At 47.0% G+C, this 23,115-nt stretch overlaps 1 protein-coding gene across 5 annotated transcripts in view; it reads left to right on the top strand.

Moving 5' to 3' along the window:
• Positions 1–2,234: 2,234 nt before the first annotated feature.
• The window catches only part of SPATA20 (spermatogenesis associated 20), a 46,641-nt gene continuing 25,760 nt past the window's right edge, over positions 2,235–23,115 (top strand). The window contains exons 1-12 of one of the 5 annotated variants that reach the window (XM_083598136.1): positions 2,235–2,433; positions 6,066–6,203; positions 7,915–7,979; positions 10,008–10,162; positions 10,257–10,400; positions 12,512–12,713; positions 12,955–13,085; positions 14,159–14,263; positions 18,403–18,477; positions 19,262–19,474; positions 20,919–21,111; positions 22,215–22,383. In XM_083598136.1, coding sequence (XP_083454262.1) covers positions 2,342–2,433; positions 6,066–6,203; positions 7,915–7,979; positions 10,008–10,162; positions 10,257–10,400; positions 12,512–12,713; positions 12,955–13,085; positions 14,159–14,263; positions 18,403–18,477; positions 19,262–19,474; positions 20,919–21,111; positions 22,215–22,383 — 1,682 coding nt within the window. In that variant the 5' untranslated portion in view covers positions 2,235–2,341. Of the gene's footprint in view, positions 2,572–2,992; positions 3,050–4,337; positions 4,733–6,065; positions 6,204–7,914; positions 7,980–10,007; positions 10,163–10,256; positions 10,401–12,511; positions 12,714–12,954; positions 13,086–14,158; positions 14,264–18,402; positions 18,478–19,261; positions 19,475–20,918; positions 21,112–22,214; positions 22,384–23,115 lie in introns of those variants that run through there. The other 4 variants (XM_083598138.1, XM_083598140.1, XM_083598137.1 and 1 more) reach the window with 4 other exon arrangements.

A 23,115-nucleotide genomic window follows, 5' to 3' on the forward strand; every position in this document is an offset into this window, starting at 1 on the left:
AAAAAAGACAATACCCAAATATAAGCCGATTCGTTAGAATTGTGTCGTATGCTGGTGGTCCTAGGAGCTATGCGCTGCTGTGGCGCCTGCCATCTTGCCTCACCAGAAGTCCCGTAAAAGCCAATTTTTGTAAGGTTGCGAATTTAAGCTGCACTTTTAACTTTTCATGGTTGGAATTTGGGAAAAAAAGTATGGCTTATATTCAGGCCAATACGGTAATAGGTGATAGGGAACAGCAAAAGGGATGCCTGCAGGCCTTGCCTTGTAGGTTGCCTTGCCTTCTTGTCCTACCCGGTTGATAATAATAATAATAATAATAATAATAATAATAATAGCCTCCAGGCAGCTCAAGATGGCCTACATGGTTCTCCCCCTCTCCAGTATATTATCCTGGCAACAATCCTTTGAACCAGGTTAGGCTGAAAGACAGTGAATGGCCCAAAATCGACCATATCCAACCAATAAATTGCTTTGTTCTATAGGAAAACCAGTACTGTACTCCCAATTTTGTTTTGAGCCACACCCTCATGGCAGCCATTTTGTGTCAAGCCACCCGCCTTGTGGCAGCCATTTTGTGACCAGTGCGCATGGCATTCTCTCAACATTCCAAATATGCCACCGGGCAGAATAAAAGTTGGGTGACCTCTGTGAAGGCAATAATAATAAAGTTGCTACCATATAACCAGCAGGGGGCGTTTGTTCTGCTAAGAGTTTGGTGGCAAAGGAAGCTTGTCAAGTACAATTTTGCCTACTGGAAGTGTTAAGAGCCATCTGCTTTCCTCTCCCACACATCACATTATAAAAAAGTATTTATTTAAACATGCTACAGTATAACTGTTCTATTTGTAAAAATTCTTAGTGGCTTACAAAGGGAAACAAATACACCCCCAAATGAATTCAAAAATACATTTGTAAGAAGAAAAAGAACAAGAAGAAAACAGTGTGAAAAAGCCACCAAAGGTTTACCTAAATAAAAATAGCATATATAGAAGCCAATTGTCTCAATCCATGGTAACGTGGACAGTGAAGCAGACAGAAGCTTGAAAAAAGACTACAGTCCTGTGCACTCTCTACCATTTGCAAAATAAGCTACATGAAATGCAGTAGGATTTACTTCTAAGTAGACATGGATAGGTGGGAACTGTGTGCCTAACTTCAGGTTTTCAAAGGGTTTCATGTTCATCATCTCAATAATCTTTAAAACAGCCTCGTACGGTAGGTCAGTAGAATATCCTCACCCCAAGCAGTGAAAGCCATGGCTTACCTAAGCTCCTGAAATCTGAATTTGTAGTAGAGGTTTATCAAAGATTTGAACAGCTCAATTCAAGCTGAAACTGTTTTTGAGGGGAAATGCCTCAAAATGCAGTGTTGCGTAAGAAATAGCAGGACAGATATGGATTGTGGCTAAAATCATGTGTAAACCACTTCCCAAACTAGCAGTGAGAGTGCACTGGATGCAGAATAAACCAGATTGTGTACACAACTGAAGTCCCACTGAATTCAATGCTTACTTCTGAATAGACAAGTATGAGATTGCAGTTAATTTGTGTGATAATTATATTGGTTGTGGCTTTCATATTGTTCTTAGTTTTGCTCAGACAGGGATTATTTCCGTCCGCTGCTGTTTTTAAAATTCTTCCAGTCACTTCGATTTCCTATCTGGGCCAGCTGTTGCCTCAGCAATCCGGTTTATGCCCCTCCTTGAAATATGCTGACTTAAATTTGCATTTTATTCTTTTTGCAGGATAGAAATCAGGCTTTTGTTGCTGCTCTTCTATAGACGACACAGAGCCATAATTAAGTCTAGCCTCATGTCACAAGACTACTCCTTCCAACCCCAAAAATCTATATATAAGAAAAACAAGCCCGTCTCTCTATCCTCCCTGGGAAACCCTCCTCCAGCAGCTGCCTCTGCAACAAAGTACTTTGTCTCCTACCATCTTATTAAAAAGTTCTAGAAAAAATAACTTTTTACTCTTATGGGCATCTCTGCCAGCTTCACCCCCCGCCCCCCATGCACAAATAGTAAGTCAATGATCAAAAGTCAACTAGGCACCCGAGGAGGTTAATATGCTGAATACGTTTTCTGGGCCTTGGATGAACTTCCTCTCCCGGTTCAAACCAGTCACACCCGTTCCCTGACCCTTGCTCTGGCTGGCGTTTCTTGCACGGCTACCCGAGGATCCGGAATAACTCGGCCGTCCCTCCCACCCCCCAAGCCCGGCTACCGAGAGAGCCGGGCTCCTCCTCCCTGGGCAAGCGGCGCTGCCTGCCTCTGCCCGCCAAACCCGCTCCGGGGGATCCCTTTCAGCGCCGCCCTTCGTTGCCCAGCAGCGGGGCCATGATCTCCGCCCCGGTCGCGCTCTTGCGCCGCGCGGGGGGCCGCCTGCTGCTCCGCCGGGCTGGGCTCAGCCGAACCTCCTGGGCTCGCAGGTACCGGGCCGTGCAGGCGAGCGACGCCGCTTTCCCACCCTCTCGGCCCCGGGGGACTTCTAGATCCGGATTGGCGACGTGCTGGTGTTTGTTTACATGCAGATAGCAGCAGCCCAGCTGGCTGGCTGGCGTCTCCGGGTCTGTTTTGGCTCCTTCCCTGCCCTGGGTGACTCCGCAGGGGAGCTTCGGCCGCCCCAAATAGCCTTTGCATGGGGGCGGGGGACGGAACTGAACAGGCTTGGCTGCTGCGGATTGCACTGCACGTTGGCGTTGCTTGGCCCAATGCATTTAGCCCTACGGGGGAAGCGGTAGCGATGTGGTTTCGCTTTGAGGCGCCACAACTATAGAAGAGCATGGCATGTGCAGAGCCCTCTTCTCCGCCCTCCTCGTCCCGGCCCCCCTGCAGACATAGACGGCGAGCTTCGCTCACTCACACTCAGACCCCCTTTCCCCCTTGTAAGTAGGACAGGGGCGGGAGCCAGTGGCCCTGTGTAAGTGTTGTTTGGACTACAGCTCCCATCATCCCCTCCTCACACCATTGCCATGGGGCTGATGGGAGTTGAAGTCAGGCAGCGTCCGGAAGGCACCAGGTCCCCCAGTTCTGCAAATAGAGGAGGTTTGAGCTAAACGGCGCTTTTGAATTTCTGCTCGACCCTTCAGTATTTTTCCTGAGGGGCTCCATGGCTGGTTTCCTGTCTGGTTCTGCTTCTTGTTGCAGTTTTCGTTTGCTCTGCCGTGCTCTACTGCAGATTTATCCGCCGGTCTAACTATTAGAGCGCAGAGAACATTCAGTTTCTCTTTCCGCCGTCGCGCTTCATTGCATTGTTGGTGTTGTGTTTACAGTTCCTGCTGCTCCCAGATCTCTAGCCACACCTACCTATCGCTTTGCTTAGAGTGCCTGTAATATGACACTTGGATCTTGTGCTATACATCCACAGCACTCCATCCTATGACACATTTACACATGTTCTGAAGGAATATAGTTACTAGAGACTGTTGCTCTCCCTAAGTGGCCAGCTTAATCACTTGGAGAGAGTGCAGTACTGCAGAGGTTTCACCCTAAGATAGCTAGTTTCCACCGTTTTTAATACCTTCAGCTCAACCTCTTCATTATGTGGCACAGCCTTGATTGGAGATATTTTCGGGACCGCAAAGCTGACTTGGAAAATTTTCAGGATTCCAAGATCTTTGTATCATCTTTCACACACCCCTCCCTCTTGACCTCAGAATTGCAAGGCCTTTTTTTGGTTATGTAACTCAAAGGTCATGGTCTCTGCCATCCATGGGGCCTTTAGGATCTAGGCAAATGGACGCAACTGTGCAGGAACATGCAGTTTCATCTCCCAATTTTAATCTGATGATTTGCCTAAATCAAAGTCCTGTTTATAGCCACCAGTCACTTGAACTTGCTTTTCCTGACTTTGGTAACTTTGCAGAGCTACCTTTCCCAAGATTCACCCATTCTTCTCTCATTCGTACAAATTTTATTGATTACATTAAAGACAGTAATACTATAAAGAATTAACAGTATGCATGAATATATTCCAGACCCATTTTGCAAAGTAATATGTAACTTAATACAGTATAGTCTGTGATGCAGGTGTATCCCTAACCATACATTCAGATGAAGACAGCTGTTTGTTAAGTGCACAAGGTCCTTTTTAAAAAGGTGTATACATGTAAAACACCTGAGGTTTAGACCTAAAACATGACACATATAGCCTTAAGATACATCCTATGAGATATATAATGTAGTGTTGAGTCTCCTGAAATAGTTTAAAACGGTCTCTGTATTTGCTTCATTCCTTTCAAAGGAGCTGAACTGAAGCTTTTCCAAGACTGCGCTTGCTCCACCCTCTGCAGGAAAAGTGAATTCTGATTGGTTAGGCACAAATCACGTTTCCGGAATGTGGGTGGAGTCAACACTTTTGAAAATCCGCATCTCTGGTGTGGTTTCCTTGTGATGGCAAGGGTAACCAAGTGTAAGGGTAAGGAAGAGACGAGAGAGGCTTCCCAGTCAAATTTTAAATAGAAGCAACAGCAGGGAGTCTGCAAGGCGTTTTCTACTTATCTGTGTTTAACAGAACTATGATTGTTCTGAAATGTGAGATCTGTTTACATTACGTGAAGCTGTGCTGCTTTAGAAATAACGGATATCTGAATATAAGGGATGTGTGGCAGCTTTAAAGAGGAGACAGCTTGATGTTGTAGTCCACTTTGGTTGTGTACCTTCAATTTCCTGTGGGGCTGTTTGCTCTTAGAACTCTCCTTTAGATCTCAACTGTAACTTCAGGAACTGGTACCTGAATTTGCTTTGCTTTCTTCATCCCTCTTCATTCCCTTTTCCTTTCGTACTGTGCCTATTAGACTGTGAGCCTGTGGAAAGGAACGGGCTTACCTTTTAATCTCTGCACAACGCTTTTAAACACTGTGTAATTGATAACAAATACTTTAGAATCAAGACATTCCTGGGCCAAGGAATTATGAGCATGTGGCCTATTGCGAGTGCATTATAGTAACATATGACAGAGATAATGATTTGGGGAAAATGTATACATTGGCGGAAAGCTTGGGAACGATAAAGAGGAGATGTGTTTGTGGATGGTCTTGTAAATTGAGGCGTAGGCGGGAGGGAGGGTGAGGTATAACTGAAGGCTGCGCATGGCACATGGCAGTGGCTCTGTAGGGCTTCAAGGAAGAGATACTCTCAGCTCTACCTGCAGGTGGCAGGACTTCTGCATGTCTTGAGCTATAGCCAAAGTTTGCTGCAATCAACCAAAGCTGGTAAAAAAAAGAAAGGTAAAGGACCCCTGGATGGTTAAGTCCAGTCAAAGGTCACTATGAGGTTGTGGCTCTCATCTTGCTTTCAGGCTGAGGGAGCTGGCATTTGTCCACAGACAGCTTTCCAGGTATTGTGGCCAGCATGACTAAACCGCTTCTGGTGCAACGGAACACTGTGATGGAAACCAGAGCGCATGGAAACGCCGTTTACCTTCCTGCCACAGTGGTACCTATTCATCAACTTGCACTGGTGTGCTTTCGAACTGCTAGGTTGGCAGAAGCTAGGACAGAGCAACGGGAGCTCACTCCATCACAGGGATTTGAACCGCCGACCTTCCGATCGGCAAGCCCAAGAGGCTCAGTGGTTTAGACCACAGCACCACCCGCGTCCCTTTTACCAAAGCTGGTATTGTGAACCTAACATGAGAAAATCCCTGTCATGCAGCAGCTGAATCACTGGAGAAGGAGAGATGCTTTTCTTTCAGCTGTGGCGCAGCTCCCTCACAACCACAACAACACTTGCTGCCATAGGCTTCCTCCAAGAGGGAGCTCCACCCCAAGGGAAGTTCTGTGCCTGAAGTCAACAGGCATGGTATACCTTGGGGTTGGCAGCAGGCCCCTGAGGATAGCCCCAGGCTTCAGTTTCATTGCTTGCAGTCCTAGGCTTGCTTCTTCAGACAGACAAGCCTACATTGTTTACTAATATAATGCAGACCGAGTCTGTGCAGATGCTGATCTCATCGAGAGGTGTGTCGGCCTCACAGAGAGGCCTGGCGCTGGAGCTAATCCAGAACTTAGCGCTATGGGGATTACCCTAGCTAATAGCCTTCTGTCTGTGTTTGGTGTTGCAGATCTATACAACTGAGAGCAGCCTTGGCCATGGCCACGGGAGGGAAGGGCAGCCAGTCTAGCACTGCTCGTCCCACGAACCGTCTGATCTACGAGAAGTCTCCTTACCTCCTTCAGCATGCCCATAACCCTGTTGACTGGTAAGAGATGCTTTCTTTTCATGGGCTGAGAGGAGGGAGGCATGTTGGGTGGGCTTTAGGGAAAACAAACTCGGAGTTTCATGGATGCTTTTCTGCAGGAAATAGAGCCTTCCTCTCCCACTCTCAACTGCTCCCAAGCCTCCTATTCTCCACCTCATTTCGCCTTTGCTTCTACATGGTGCTGTATGACCTCTTTCAGTCTCCCCCTAAACAGACTGTTTCCAGGAAGCTTCTTCCTTAACACTTTCTGTAGTCTCATCCTCTACTGAAACAAAACTTAGGAATGTAGAGCTATATTTGTTTGCATAACTACCCCCTAAACAGATTTTTGAAAACTTAATTCTTCTTCTTCTTCTTCTTCTTCTTCTTCTTCTTCTTCTTCTTCTTGGTGTGATTTTTCCATTGTTTGAATGATCTTTTATGCGACTCAGTCCTTGCTGCTGCTATTTTGAGTTCCGGTTACCATTGTCCTTAAAAAAAAAATTGTATATGATGATCTCTCTTACTGTACACTACGCTGAGTACAACTTCTTATAGGGCATAACTGAAACGAATGGATACACAACTAATAAGTGAGTTATGTGACGTTTGTTTGGCTTTGGGCACTGACTTCCTACCCTGAGCTGAGTACACAAACTTACAATGCTACTGAAGATCAGAAACATGTTTGTGCTTTATTTTTCAAGGCTTAAGCTCCCTCTCTGACTGCACTGAAACTGTTATATCATGGCTTAGTAAGCCTTTTTGCCCGCTCACGAAACGTCATGGCTTCTGCCCTTGTGAGAAGGGATTTGTGGGCAGAAGGCTTGTTCCAACTTGGTTGAGATGTGAGCATCCACACCTGCCCCATGTTCTGCAATACTTCTGCAGTTTTGACTATGGAACTAGAGCCTCTAAATCTGCTGTTGTACAACATGATTCCCCCCAAAGTGCTTGCAGAATAGAAGTGAGATGCTTCCTATAGTTGTTCAACACCCAGAGAGCTACATCTAATTTATAGCGGTCCATGGGGATTTAAAACCAACAATCCTAAGTAAGTATAGCTAGTCTTCTGCCAAATGATCCTCAGCAGTAACAGCCCCCCCTAACATGCTAGGAGATCAGCCAGGTGTTTCGCCCTCCACAGCTGGGTGTGTCTATAGGTAAAAGGTAAAGGTAAAAGACCCCCGGACAGTTAAGTCCAGTCAAAGGTGACTGTGGGGTTGCGGCGCTCATCTCGCTTTTCAGGCCGAGTGAGCTGGTGTTGGTCCGCAGAAAGTTTTCCAGGTCATGTGGCTTCTGGTGCAACGGAGCACCGTGATGGAAACCAGAGCGCATGGAAAGACTTTCTCGCCGCAGCAGTACCTATTTATCTACTTGTACTGGTGTGCTTTCAAACTGCTAGGTTGGCAGAAGCTAGGACAGAGCAACAGGAGCTCACCCCGTCACAGGGATTTGAACCGCTAACCTTCCAATCAGCAAGCCCAAGAGGCTCAGTAGTTTAGACCACAGCACCACCTGCGTCCCTTCTGGGGTGTGGTAATAGCAGTGGAGCAAACACATCATCTACAGACATAGTGGCAACTGAAAAGACCTTGTGTGTAATGGGAAGGATCAGGGTTTAATCAATGAACTGCTTAATATCAACTGCTTGCATGAAATATAGGCATATTGATTTGAGTGATTATAAACATAAATCCTGGCATATTTCTCCTCTTTCTCTTCCCCTCAGGTATCCTTGGGGTCAGGAAGCCTTTGATAAAGCAAAGAGAGAAGATAAGCTGATATTTCTATCTGGTAACAAATGAACTTCTTCATTTTATGCTACTCCTACATGCACATTTACGACTTTAAAAAGCACATGCACATATCTGTGAGTTCTTAAAAGCATAGAGAAGAATGTCTCCTTCTCCTCCTCATTTTAATTTTATTCCATTCTTCAGCTGAAAACGCTCCCGAGTGACTTACATACAAATGAAAAAGCAACAGTGAGGAAACAACCCCTGCTTTCAAGCTTAAAAGACACGACATGAAAAGAAAAAGGGATGGGGAGGGAGAAGGGGAAAACATGCAGACTCCGGCACCAGCTCTGATAGTTACAGTTCTTGTAGCAACCAGCTGGCATGGAGGCTGCCCAGGTTGCCTGGCAGAATGGCTATGGCTAGGTTTCAGCTGAGGAACAGTCAAAGGCAGCTGGTCTCTCAGCAGGGCCCATGAAATAGCCTTGCTTCCCTCCTCTCCATCTGCTGCAGCCTGACAGGACGGCTGCTGCGCAGTGACAATGCTTACTTACTTGAAAACTGCTTGAAACATGAAACAAATGTTTGCGCTTGGAGGAATAAATATCGTCCAAATTGGGTCCTCATCTGCTGGGCGCTCCCTTGCTTTCAGTGAGCTGCTTTCTGGGAGAAGGCGGGGCAGTATTTTTCCTGGCCTTGTAGTTTGCATCTGCAAAAGAAGAGCACAGGAAATACTTGTGAGGATGAGCTACTCAGCCTACCTACCTTGTGAAGCTCATAAATTTACTAGTGGAGGAGCAGATCCAGTATCTGGGAATTGCTCCAATTTGAGTTTCAAGCAGATGGGGATTTGGAGCTTGGGTACACGTTAGAGTAATACTGGGAGTCTTGGATTTCTTCTTTTAAGCAATTCTAATAGCACAGGGCTATGCATGTTTACTCAAAAATAAGTGTGCAGAGGAGTGGAATCTAAAAATATTTCTTCCCCTCCCCTGACCTCCTCCTGCTTTTTGAATTTACATTATAAGCAACTTAACTTATAGAAGTTTACTATAGTATGGGGATAACCTTCCAAGTATTATGACTATAACTCCCATAATCCCTTGCCATTGGCATTGCTGGCTGGGAATAATGGGAATTATAGCCCAACGACATCTGGAGGTCACCACATTGGCTACGTCTCCTATAGAAACATCTGCTTAGACATTCTCAGTTGCTTGTTCTTCTATTTCCCAGGCTAGAAGTCTTCTAGTTACGTTCTTCCAAAAGGTCACTTTGCTGGGGTTTAGAAGCCTTGCATCGTTTATAGCCAACATTGAGCCATGAAAGGGAAGCTCTCCGTTTGTTCTCATGTTTGTACATGCAGGTCCCACTAGCAAAATGCTTGTTATAGGAAAATTCACTTATCCAAACATGAGGAATTAGTGCTCAAACTTTGCTACACACACTGCAGATTCAGATATCCAAACAGCTGGAAGTGCGTGTAGTACGTGCAGTGCGTGCAATTAAGCAGCCTTAAATAAGCATTACCTTTCGGGTTTTGCTGGTGCATGGCAGCTGTTTTGCCAGAAACTATGGTTGGGAAGGAAGGGGGAGAGATCAGACAAAATAAGGGAGCATTTTCCCCTTCCATAATTGCCTTTTGCAAGCTTTCAGAGGGTTTTCTCCTCATTTTGGGGTCAAAATTCTGTGGCTCACAATGCATTAGAAATTTCCCCTTAGGAATAAATGGAAATCGTCCATTCGTTAGACAGATGCTCGCCTAACAATCAATTTATTGAGAATGCATTGTGTTTGGATAGCAAAACCTGTGTGCTTTCTGCTAAAGCAGGCACGACCAGTGTGGTGCCCTTCAGATGAGGTCATACTACAACTCTCTTCTGCCCCAGCCATGGGGATGATGGGAGTTGTAGTACACCAAGGTTGGCTAGCCCTTTCTTAAAGCCAACTCATTGTCCTAGCCTGCTGAGTGGCTTGAATTATATACTTTTCTGTTTTGACTTTTCTTGCCACCCACTCCTCCCTGGGTACAGCAGGGCCTTCTCCTTCGGTGAACCTTTCTTTAACCGCCGGCGTTTGTTTTCAGTTGGCTACTCGACCTGCCATTGGTGCCACGTGATGGAGCAGGAATCCTTCCAGAATGAAGAAATTGGCCAGATCCTGAACGACAACTTTGTGTGCATCAAGGTGGATCGGGAGGAGCGGCCGGATGTCGATAAAGTCTACATGGCCTTTGTGCAGGTGGGGAGCAGGAATGAGCATAGCAAACGGAAGATGACTGTTGCTCCTAGAGGCAGATGTTGAAGAGAGCCATATCTTTTTTTTTCTCCTGCAGGCAACCAGCAGTGGTGGAGGTTGGCCCATGAGTGTGTGGCTAACACCTGATCTCAAACCATTTGTAGGCGGGACCTATTTCCCTCCCGAGGATGGAATTTACCAGGTTGGCTTTCGGACCGTTCTGCTTCGCATCCTAGAGCAGGTATGGAGTCCGGCATCCAGGGTCTTGGGATTGGTTGAGGTCCTCACTGGAGCGGTACACTGGGGACCACACTGTACTCATTCCCATAGTGTCAGGCGTCAGGGAATCCGATCCCCCCACGGTAGGCTGCTGGGAATAGATAAGACAGGGAAAGTTCTTACCAATGTCTTTTGTTCAATATTCACAGAGAGAGGCTTAGAAATGCTGCCTTTTGGAGTAATGGGTGTTGCTCCGAGTAAATCTCTACATCCCCCTTCTCTCCACTTCCTCAATCGTCAACAGCATAACCCACCTTACGGTGGCCGCTTAGGGTCATTTGTCTCCAAGCCCTTTGCTCTCCTACTTTTTTTTCTTTTTTTAAAAGATAAATTTCTATTAGTTTTTTTAACATATCATTTTCAACAGTAATTAAACATACTTTTACATCTTATACAATATTTTTTTGACTTCCATCAATCATGTCTGAAAATTTCCCAATCTATTCACTTAATATACATTTCTCACATTCACTATTACCTTTAAATCTTATAACTAATATTTCTCCTTACAAAACTTCTTGTAGTCCTACTAGTGTAATTTATTGCTTACAGTTGCTTTTCAAATAGTTCGTATATTTCTTCCAATCTTCTGTAAATCTCTGGTCCTGCAGGTTTCGAATCCTTCCTGTTATTTTGTCTAATTCTGTGTAGTCCATTAATTTTGTCTGCCATTCTTCTTTTGTCGGAATTTCTTCTTGCTTCTATTTGTGGGCTAATTTGCTCTCCTACTTTCAATGCCCGCCGGGTTCTTTGAGAAGGGTGTGTGTGTCTGGAATGCTTTCTAGTGATAACGTATCAGCCAGCTGCTTCAGCTCTGCCTCCTCCTCTCCCATTATTTCCCACTTTGCTCTTCATCTGCCCCTGAGCTATGACCTCCGGAAAACTCCTGTTGTAAATCTATACTGTCTTCCACTTCTCTGGAAGGTTCAGGCTGGGGAGGCGGTCTCCGCCACTCCTCCTCTGTCCAGTCCCTAACACATAGTGGCTTTTGTGCTGGGGCAAAGCCCCAGAGCTGTCCTCCTGATGCTGGCACCGCTGTGCTTCATCTGTGTAGGGTGACACCAGCAGAGCCCAATCAGACACCCCTCCCCCTGTGCATCTGTGCAACCCCGTCCTTGCCCCTGCCTTGCCCCAGTCCCACTCAGGTAAGCTGCAGTGGTGTCAGGAGAGTGGCAGTGCTCCAAACATGAGAGCCAGTGTGGTGTAGTGGGTAAGAGCGGTAGATTCGTAATCTGGGGAACCGGGTTCGCGTTTCCGCTCCTCCACATGCAGCTGCAGGTGACCTTGGGCTAGTCACACTTCTGTGAAGTCCCTCAGCCTCACTCACCTCACAGAGTGTTTGTTGTGGTGGAGGAAGGGAAAGGAGAATGTTAGCCTCTTTGAGACTCCTTTGGGTAGTGATAAAGCGGGATATCAAATCCAAACTCCACTTCTTCTCTTCATACCATCCACTTCTGGCTGGGACTGAACTTTTCGTCTAAAGGCTTTTTAGAGCAGGGGATGTGAACTGATTTTGTCGTTTGGGGGCGAGTGTTCAGGGCAAGATGAATTAGGGAGAGAGAAGTTGATTAATAGGAATCGGGTTTCGTCACATTTGTCCAGCGTGGATAGAATTTGCTATGGGGTAAGAATAACTGGGCATTAACAATGTTTTTCTCCTTTACAGTTTAGTGTGTGCCCGATGGAAGCATCTGGGAGCCTAGTTTTAATGAACGATACGTTGGCAAACATTTTTGCGGCTAAAAATGTATAAGCAGACATTTTGGGGCCTGTTCTGTGATGCTTCCGTCGTGTGGCAGTGGCAACTGTAATACCTGAGAACTGTTCAGGGGCCTTGTTCACGCGAGTGGGAAAATGTGGACTCCTAGAGAAGAGGAATGGCCCTTCCACTGCTGTGCCAAGCCACACTGCTTTTGATATTTGAAAGCTCCTTTAAAATGGTGGGTGGGAGATGATTGGCCCCTTTTTTTTGGAGGAGATAGGTGGTTGTGCGAGGCAAAAGGTGTGAGTGAATACTAGCAAAATGATGACTTGACTTCTTCCTTGTGCCCCCCCCCCCCGTCTCCTTGCCAGTGGAAGCGGAACAAAACTAGCCTTATGGAAAACAGCCAGAAAATCCTGTCTGCGCTGTTAGCCAGGACTGATGTCGGTGCTCGCGGGGAGGAAGCGCCCCCATCTTCAAAGGAGGTGATGAGCAGATGCTTCCAGCAGCTGTCAGAGTCCTATGATGAAGAATATGGTGGATTCTCGGAGTCTCCCAAATTCCCTACTCCAGGTTAGTCTGAGATCTTCCTGTCAAGCTATCTGAGTAGCTCAGGGATGTGTGGCTCTCCTGATGTTGTTGGACTCCAACTCCCATCAGTCCCAAGCCAGCAATTGCCTGTGGTCACAGGAATGATGGGAGTTGGAGTCCAGGAACACCTGCAAAGTGATTCCCCATCGTAGCCATAAGAGGAGGCAGCGCTGCATAAACAACTGACCAGGGCTCATTACTTCCCTGCTTATTTGTATTCTAGTCAACTTGAATTTCCTCTTCACTTACTGGGCTCATCATCGGTCAACTACTGAAGGGGCTCGGGCACTGCAGATGGCCCTGCACACCCTCAAGATGATGGCCTATGGCGGGGTTCATGATCACATTGCCCAGGTATGAAGGGGTGGGGGCAGTGTGAGTTGAGTGGTTTCATGATTTTCACAAGGGGACTTTCATCCGTGTGCCATTCTCCATTCCTTGACATACAAGTTCTGTGTCCATCCACCTGCCTGATTTTGCTCATCACTCCATATTCTTTTTCAACTACCCACTTTCAGAGGAAGGAAGATCTGAGAAAAGGTAATAACAGATGCAGTGTTGCCGTGTAAAACTAAAAAATGCCCGGAAATGGCTGTAAAGTGCTGCTGGAAATAGATATAAAGTGTTGCATCTTTCTGAGTTACAGAGGTGTACCCAAGAGATTCTTGGGTTTAACAGCAGGCAGTATTTTACTGAAGAAACTGGTCCAATTCAAAGTCATTTTATATATTTCATCCCATTCATTTGTGTAGGGTCAACTTGGTTATAAACACCATTATCCAACAATTTTTAGATCCCTCTGTGTGTGTTTGTGTGTGTGTGTGTGTGTGTGTGTGTGTGTGGTTTATTTTAAAGCTGAATTCCAAGATACACCCAAACTAAATCATGTTCAGTCAGATTCTAGCAAGGTACAGAAAGGATAATCTTCTGGAAATCTTTCCAAGGGACAGAGGTGTATCTGCAGCAGGGCCTGTTGTGCATGGCCTGCTCCAGCTTTCACTTGTATCTAGCAGTAAGTGGTGCATAAGGTTCCACATGATCCCCTCCTCCCTTGTGGATTATGGACATTGTGGCAGTTCTCCTGCGGATGAGCATCACACCACTTCAGGCTTGGTTGTTCTCGGTGTCTTCAAATCACCACCAGGTCCATTGACCCCTTTGCTGGATGCCTTAGTCCAGCGGTTCTCAACCTGTGGGTCCCCAGATGTTGTTGGACTACAACTCTCATCATCCCTGAGCTCTGGCCTTGCTAGCTAGGGGTGATGGGAGTTGTAGTTCAACAACATCTGGGGACCCACAGGTTGAGAAAGGCTGCCCTAGTCTGTTGAACTGAGAGTTCTCTGCCCCTCTCCCAGGCATGGGATACCTGACCACAGTTACAACTGGGCAGAAGTGACGAGACGTTTCTTCCCCTCTCTCTGCCGCAGGGGTTCCATCGCTACTCCACTGACCAGCGCTGGCACGTGCCTCACTTTGAAAAGATGCTGTACGATCAGGGGCAGCTGGCAGCAGCCTACGCCAAGGCATTTCAGGTACTTCCCCAGCTCAGATTCTTGCCTCAACGATACCCTGCAGTCCCCTCCTTATTAGTTAAGGCCAGAGGACACGGTTCTCATCTTGGCAAAAGAGGCAGGCAGGAAGCAGAGCATGATGCTGGGATCGTGATACTTCTGTGCCAGCACCAGGGGGCAGCATTGTTGGGCATCTGCTGAGGTTTACAGTCAACCACCAGTGTTTCCTGGCTCTGCTGGCCCTCTGCACTTGCCCTCTCTGAGCGTGGAAGGCAGTGGCCAAAGCAAGAAGGCAGAGGAGAAGCCGCTTCTGCCAGCGCAGCGATGTAGTTGAATACGGCCCTCGCTTCTTAACCTCCTCACATTTTCGGCCTATCGCTGAGATGACATGGAGGTAAATGTGATTCGCCGCCGGAAAGCAGGAGGTTAGGTGGGAAGAAGACAAACACTGGGCTTCTTGAGCCTGATTCCCGCATCCAGGGACTCGTGCCTTCATGCAGAGGAGAGGAAAAGGAGATGTTTGTTGTTTTTCTTTGTAGGCCATCTATGGCAACAGAGGGAGAGGATGACACTTGGGTGGCGGGCAGGCGGGTGTGTGTGTATGTGTGTGTGAGGGTTCACCGCTTCCTTTCTTCCTGCAGCTGTTCTTGGCAGTTACATGGCACCTCAGGAGTGTTAACGAAAACTGAGAGCGGCACTTGGGCTTTGTGGAACAGGCGGAGCTTTACAGAAGGTTGCTGGGGGGGGGGGGAGCGGGGAAGAGAGAAGCGAGAAATGGTTCACATGGGCAAAGGCTGCTAATGTTCGCGCTGTGGCAAGGGTGCTCCGAGATGGAAATAATTTGCTGCCACTCCCAGGGAATCTCGGGCGCCTGCCTCTCCCAGGGCTGCTTTCCACACAACAGTTCCACAAGCAAGTCCAGCCACCGCTGTGCTCCTCTTCCTTAGAAATTGGGACGGAGAGCACTTGACCATGGAGAGAAGGTTCCATTTTGTTTTATCCAAGGGGAGCCTTGGTGCTGGAGGAGGACGGAGCTGGGCAAGCCACACACAACTTGCCATGCCCACCCTAAGCTAGCCTACTGCCCTCGGGTGTAACACCTTGCCGTGTTGCCAGTGTAGAAGGTTCAGCTGTCAGTCCAGCCGGCTTCTGTACTTGAAATTGTGGGGAGATGCCATCTTGCCCCTCAGGCTGCAGAATGCCTGTGGGCCCAAATAGCAGTTTCTCTTCTGGAGCAAGTAGCACCTTGCAAGGGGGCAGGGAGGATATTTGTCGGGAAAGCAGAGTGATGATGTGTTTGCAGGAGTGGGGTGCATTAAATCAATTTGCTCTCTGGGCCTAATCCAGACTGAGAGGGCCCATGTCTGCTTCTTTCTTTCTTTCTTTCTTTCTTTCTTTCTTTCTTTCTTTAGAAATGAATCAATACGACCATACATGTAATACGTTGCCTTGGATGGTCCTGAGGGAGTCAGCTGTTGGGAGTCACTAAGCTTTCAAACTGTGCCGAGACAAAAACGTATATCTCTCAGTGAATATGTGGCTTAGCTGAGGCAGAGGGTTTCCCCCACTAGTTTTGGGAATGCTGAGTGTGTAAGGAAATGAACTACTTGGATCCTTAAAAAATAATAATCTTGGTATGGTTTCTGAGGATTACAAGTTAAGGGTCTCACCATATAAGCCTAATGATGTGCCTTCTGGTTTTACTGTGTCTGACTTGGCACATTTTATATACTCTCGGTCTCTTTGTGTTTATAATTTAAGCAGAAGCATAAACAACTATGCCTGTTTTGGGGTTTAAAATTCCGTTATAACATTTTTTTGGATTTATAGTAGTGAATAAATTTTAAGGAGCAATTTCAAGGGGAGGTCTAGTCTTGCAGCATTAGAGTTTCTGGACATTTAATAGCCAAGCTGAATTTTGGCAGGCGCAGTGTTTTGGGCTCCTGTGGGACTGTGATGTTACAAGCTGGGCCAACTGAAATGTTCTCTTCTGCATACCTGTTAAAGATACAGTGCTCCAGTATTGAAGGCTGGCCATCCCTCCTTTAAATGGAAGTAGCGATGCCATTTCATTCCTGCACTGTCTCCTGTGATGCATATGATACTGTCTGCAACTCCCCACCCCTGTTTTCCCTCCTGCATCATGCCTACAGCTAATTCCTCTCTGTTTATGTTGAAGGCAGGGCCTTCTCTCTGGTGGCACCTTCCCTGCAGAATAGCCTCCCGGGAGAGTTTTGCCAGGTTTGTTCTGTCAGAGCTCTATAGAGAGTTGTAAAAATATTGTTGTGTGCACCCTAATCTCTGAGCAATGAGAGACTCCAGGGAGTTTGCTTGCCTTGGAATGAAGGTCGCTAGAGACACTGGTGCCTTTAGGATGTATGGCTTTATATGCACAGATATACAACCTGATCATAAGATGGTAGGGCTCACAGCACTAACTCTTCAAACAGATACTGCTTCCTCAATAGATTTCTGCCCTCCACTCCAAAGCCATAGCTTAGCTTTCAGCACAGATAGCCTCTGTGTCTTTTCAGCTCCCAGTTCCAGAGCAGACCAGACAAAAACTATTGGACTATTGTTTTCCTACCTGCTAAAGGCTGTGGCTCCCAGACAGGTTTTGGTGGGAGAGATTAACCTCTCCCGAAAGAGCATCACCAGTCAGTTGTCTCCATGGCAACATATCAGTACTTCACCAACTTTTTAGACATGTAAATGGATGCCTAACAGACTTGCCCAGGCCCATTACCTTAACGGAGAGACTGGTTTGGTCAGTCCCTTCCGCTACAAATTCCCATCTTACGAAGCCACAGGCTTGGTTGGGCACAAAGGCATAGTCAAAACCAGCCCCCCATCTTATAACAACATTGTTCATTCTTCCAGGCTTTTGTAGGGAGGAGGAATGTCTCATTGATTCTGGCGCATATATTTTAGCTGTGTCGTAACATGTTTTGTGAGTTTCTAAGTCGTTTAAATCTATTTATAGTCTACAGATGCAGTGCTGTGTACTGTTGATTTTAATTGCAAGAGACTTGGAGGGCTCTTGAGGCACACTGGCCAGAGCCACCTCCAGGGGGTAAATTCCTATGTAGACACCTCTGAGAGCACGCTGGGCACTCTGTAAGAGTTGCTACTGATGTGGTCATGGCTGGAGGTGAGAGCTTTCATGCTGAGCCAGTCTCCCCCTCCACACTAATTTAAATTGCTCATTACCGGGCTCCCCAGATTTGAACAGTTTGAACAGGATTTGCAGCTGTGGAATCCACAAGGGCTTTGAAGCCAGAAAACTACCCATCTGCTGCCTCTCCTTTCTGATGATTGGCTTCCCTGTATCCTGAAATAATCTTGGGTAGCCCCATTTCACATCCGATCATCCGCTTCTGGCACCAGGATAGCAACCTTCAACTTATTCACCTTTTAAAGAAAGCAGCTTTGAGAGAAATTTACATAAAGGTGGGAGTTGTGTCCATCTGTCCCAAATTCTGCAACCGGAAAGCCGAAATCCCATAAGAATAAATCGTACAGATCAGACAAATAGGAACAGGCAGGTGTAAAGTTCCCAGGTTAGTCCTGCTGTGAAATTCAAGTTCTTGCATATCATTATTGGGTTGTTGCTGGGTTTTTTTAGCAAGGGGTCGGTGTGGCATTTGGGGCCAGGATGTGTACAAATTGGACTGGAAATCCATACGGACAGGTATCAGTTGCAGGTCCATCAGCTGCACCTATTTTGATGTTGTTTGTTTCTGAGCTTATAGCAGGGATGTGTTTGCATGCAACGTACATCTTAGCAGAGCCAATAAGAGGGCATGTGTCCCTCACAACCAGTGTCTTTCATTTATTTACTAGGCAACAGCTGCCCCAATGCACTGGGGGCTGAATGACCTGGGCATGATTCCTCCTCAGTATTCAACATTTCTGCTGCACAAAGATTGTTGAGACTGCATTGAGTAGTGTTGAGATGCCAACCTAAACTGTACCTATTGATTCTAGCAGTGATGTGTGTATGTGTATTGTGGTCCAGAGATGGGGCCCAAGCTAATCCCATTGTGGGTTAACATCTTGTGCCATCCTCCTCTCCCATTTGATCTTTAAATCATAAGCTTCCTCCCCCCCCCCCAATTACATTATCTTTGGAATGCAATCTTCCTTGTGTCTTAAAACAGATCTCTGGGGATGAATTCTTTGCAGACATAGTTGCAGACATTCTGCTCTACGTTTCCCGGGATCTGAGTGACGGGGTAAGCTATCATCTCCAGGGTCTTGTCTTGCTGCTGTTAAATGTGGGTTGGACTTTGAGTCACCGACATCCATGTGGAACTGTTGCAACAGCAGCAGGTTCAGTCCTTGAGTGTAGATATCGTAGCTTTAGCACATCCTCCCACCAAGCCAATCCAGAGCCTTTCCTCATTGTTCCCGTTCATTTTTCCTGGGGCAAAGCTGGGCTTGTTTGGGATCTACGCTTAATGATGTACCCTCTGATAGGCTTAAACAGAGGATAATTTCTTTCAATGTTGAAAATGTCCATGATGGGTTATAAAAGTACTTCAAACAAAAAGACTTCAAATACTCTTAAAACAATAATTGCTGCAAGGGCCAAACCACATGTTACATGCAAATTCTGACAGCTGCTTTGGGTGAGGGTGCGATGGACAGGGGAAGGCTTAAGCTTCCTCACCTCTGTTGCTTCTTTGGTTCAAATTACTCCTCCCCCAAGCTGCTTTGCCTAGAAAAAGCAGCTGCTGGAATTTTACTATACAGGCATGTGTATAAGGTGTAGTTCGTTGCTAAAAAAGTATTCTCAAAGGGGATTTCCAGGAGAGCAGCTGTTTTAATCTGCTGTAGCAAAGGCAGCACAGAGTCCCCTAGCACCTTAATTCCATGCTGTGGGACAGGATCATGACAGTGAAAGTAACTAGACTTTCTTAGTTGGACCATTCCCAGATAGGCTTTCACTAGGTTGATGATGCCATCACTGGTGTATTCCACCTGTGTGTCTGCTAATAGTGGTGCTTTGTTTTTCAGTCTGGGGGGTTCTACAGTGCAGAGGATGCGGATTCCTACCCCACAGTCCAGTCAACAGAGAAGCAAGAGGGTGCATTCTGTGTGTGGACAGCTGAGGAGATCCGGTGGAACCTGCCAGACCCCATTGAAGGGATCCCAGAGGAAAAGACCATGGCAGATGTCTTCATGCATCACTATGGAGTTAAAGAGGACGGCAATGTGAATCCAATGAAGGTGCAGTGGGAGAGAAGGCACAACCTGGGTGGGAATTGCTGTGCTTCCCATCAGTCACAGGCACTGCCCAATACGTGCCTGTGATGCTTGGGAAACTCCAATTTTTCCTCTGCTGGTGGTAGGATGAGCGCTCTGCCTGACTCATAGATGAGGAGCTATTGAGGCTTTCCAACTTCAGGCAGCCTATAGATCTTGGAATTCACAAATGCTTACCAGCAGTCTCTAGACCCGAATTCTTCTTACATCAGGCACCAACCCAAAGAGCTGGTGTGAAGCAGGGACTTCATTAATGATGTGGGACAGCAGAGGATTTCACTCCCTGGAAGATCTGATATTGCATGTCCTGTTCACATCCTTCTTCCCCTTAGCATGCTAACCCCTAAAGATGGTAATCTGTCTAGTAACATTTGGTTATGCATCTTGGCATTGCATACGAAACACTACTTACATTTCAGATAAGTGAGTTACAGCTATCAATAACTACTCATGACTGCCAGGAATCGATCCTCCCCTGGCTTTCTTTCCCCTGGAACACAAGCTCACTCCAGGTCACTTGGACTGCTCTGCTCCCTTTGGCTCCAGCCTCCCAGCTGCCCCTTAGAAAAGGAAGTAGGAAGAGGCTGCAGGCAGCCTGGCCAACAGGGCCTGGTTAGGGCTCTTTGGCTAGGTCTACAACCTGCGTTTTCAGTCTTTTGCTTGCTTGACTTCTTTGCCTTGCAATTCTGCCTGATCCTCACCCCGCCCCAAATTATCCTTAGAAGAGGAAAAATTCCCAGTGGCTCCACTGAAGCTCCCCATTCCCTGCTAAGCCATAAGAGGAGGGGACATGGTGGTCTTGATTCAAAGGCACTGTGGGACACATCTTGCCTCCTTGTCACTGAGTTAGATCAATATTCTTCAACTATTTTATTTTACTTTATACCGAGAAAGATAAGACACAAAAAAAGAAGAAGAAACAAGAAATAGTACCCATGTAAAATGACAAAAAAGATACTGTGTACATTACAAAAAAATAATAATGGGAAAATTGTTATTGTAGCTAACCAGACCTTAATCTGTTATGGTATTTGTAAAAATGAATTCCAAATATCATTAAATTTATCCATCTTTTTAACCCCAACTTTCAACATGGGGTCCTCTTTTAATTTCCCCTGTATATGCCCTTCCTTTTTGGCTTTCTTTTGTGTCTAGTTTCCTCCTTTCCCTCCCTACCTGCCTCTGGCTCCTCCTGCCAAACCAAAGTTACCAAGGGAGGAAAAAGGAACAATTCAATGGGATGGGCATTAGAGGCGCAACTCATTCTACGTTGCCCCAGTTACTGGCCTCAACTCACCAGTGAGTTAGAGTAATCCCAATGGCAGGGGCAGCTAGGGATGCTAACCCAAGTCTCACTTGGAGAGTATGCCGTCCCTTCCTGTTCTCCATTGTTGGGTTTTCCTTTCAGGACCCTCACAACGAGCTAAAAGGGAAAAACGTCCTGATTGTGCAGTATTCCCTGGAGCTCACAGCGGCCCGCTTTGGACTGCAGCTGGAGCAGCTGAAGACGCTGCTTGCTAAAGGCAAGGAGAAGCTCTCCAAGGCTCGTGGCCTGCGACCACGGCCCCACCTGGACACCAAGATGCTGGCGTCCTGGAACGGTGAGGTTGCTCTTGCGCTGAGCTCACTGCCATGCATCCACATGCAATCAGCTGCACAGAGGTTGGGTGAATGGGTGGGAACACACAGGCAGTATATTAGCTGAAATAAGTTCTTCCATGATGCAAGCTGCTGAGCAGATATGCCCTGATGCTGGAGGGACGGTTGCTGATAGGACCAAAACTGCATACTGTTTCTTCCTTATTCTCCTGCCCTTGATGTATACTCTCCACCCAAGAAGGTAGCTCTAGAGTCTAGACTCTAGACTGAGGAAAGGACCACTATTTTTCCTGAAACTCTTCTCCCCATTTTCCATCAGGGGGCAGCAGAACCTTTCTCCTGTTTCCCCTCACAGGCGCTTTGAAATAATCTTCCTTTAACCTGTGCAGCTGCGGCATTACCCTTGACTTTTCACATTCTATAAAAGGGGGCGCCCCTGTCCGTTATGGAGTAAAAGATACACAGACATATAGTGGGAGGAAAGAAGTAGAGAAACATGCCAGCCTCTTGGGAGAGAATGTGTGTGTGTTCTCAAGAAAGTGGTTCCAGAATTCACAGAATTCTCCTTTCGGAAATTGTCTTGTGCTTTCCGCTCGGAAGAGTGTGCTTATTTATTTATTTAAAAAACAAAACACGGAGGGAGAAATCGCTTTCAGAGCTGTGGAGACTGGCTGGCTGATTATCTGCAGCTGAGGGCAGATATTTTGCCAGCTGACATCTTCCACAGAGGCAATATGAGGGAAATGTTTGGCCTCTCCTTCCGAATCCAGTATAATTATTATTTTGGATGGGGTGGAAGGATGATGCATTTTTGTACCACAGGGTACCATGACTGTGCACTCGTTGGTAAGTCAGGCCCTGGAGAAGGATTGCCTGCCTTCATTCACCCACCCACCCTGCCTTCAGTGAATCTTGGGAGCCGCCATTTTGGTGCGAAAGTGACTTGGGCCTGTTAGCAGCATGTCGCACCTCACCAGCCTTCCGCATCTGCTGAATATCAGGGAAACACATTCTCCTTGTCAAACACATTGAGGGGTGTCAGTCGAGCCTGAGGCCACGTTGGTGCTGCTGCGACACACTGACTCTGCCTCCCTTCTTCTCCCAGGGCTGATGATTTCCGGCTTTGCTCAGAGCGGGGCCATCTTGGGCAAGCGGGAATACACCGACAGGGCCGTACGCGCTGCTTCCTTCCTCCGGCACCACATGTTCAGCGCCGTCACCGGGAAGCTGCTCAGAAGCTGCTACCGGGGCCAAGGAAACGCGGTGGAGAAGAGGTATGCGTCCAGCGATGACAGGCAAGCCTGTAAAGAGGGGGCAGGAGGGGCCCAGGGCTCTTTGGGTAGGCGGCACGGGGGCAAAGGCACGTAGCTCAGCCCCCGTGCCGAAACCAGCATCACCATAGGCAGGGCACTGGGATTGGTTCCACCGCTGGGTCTCCTCAACCCCAGTGCTGATCCTCAGTTTCTCCTGAGGGGAGAAAAGCTGTGAGATTCTGCGATCAGGTTCTGCAACCGGCAGAATTTCCAGGGCAAAATGGAGAGAGACTTCAGCATTCCCTACAGCTCATTGCTTTATTTCCCCTGGCCCTTCGCTGCTGCCCTTGCCTCTTTCCTCAACTTCTTCCTCCACCTTGGCCCAAGTAGTGGGTTCAATGTTCTTGTACTAGTGTGGGAAAACTGAATAATTTAGGCTCAGGATTACTTAAGGACTGCCATACCCTGTACAGCCCAAGTCAGTCACCAAGATAATCAGGGGGAGCACTGATTCTGGTTGCCTATGGGCCAGAGTTGTGCCTTCATGTTATGGGCCCAGTTCTGTGAAACTCCCTCCCACAAGAAGTTAGGCCGGCACCATCCCTACTGAGTTTCAGGTGCCTGCTCAAAACCATTTAATTTTGGGAGGCCTTTGCACCCAGAAGGCTTCTCAGATGTTTTACAGGTCTCTCTCTCTCTCTTTTAGATTTTTAATTCTTGAAGTTTATTTTTTTTGAGGTTTCATTCATGTTT

Source organism: Podarcis filfolensis (assembly GCF_964270895.1).
Source record: "Podarcis filfolensis genome assembly, chromosome: 2".
Taxonomy (NCBI): domain Eukaryota; kingdom Metazoa; phylum Chordata; class Lepidosauria; order Squamata; family Lacertidae; genus Podarcis; species Podarcis filfolensis.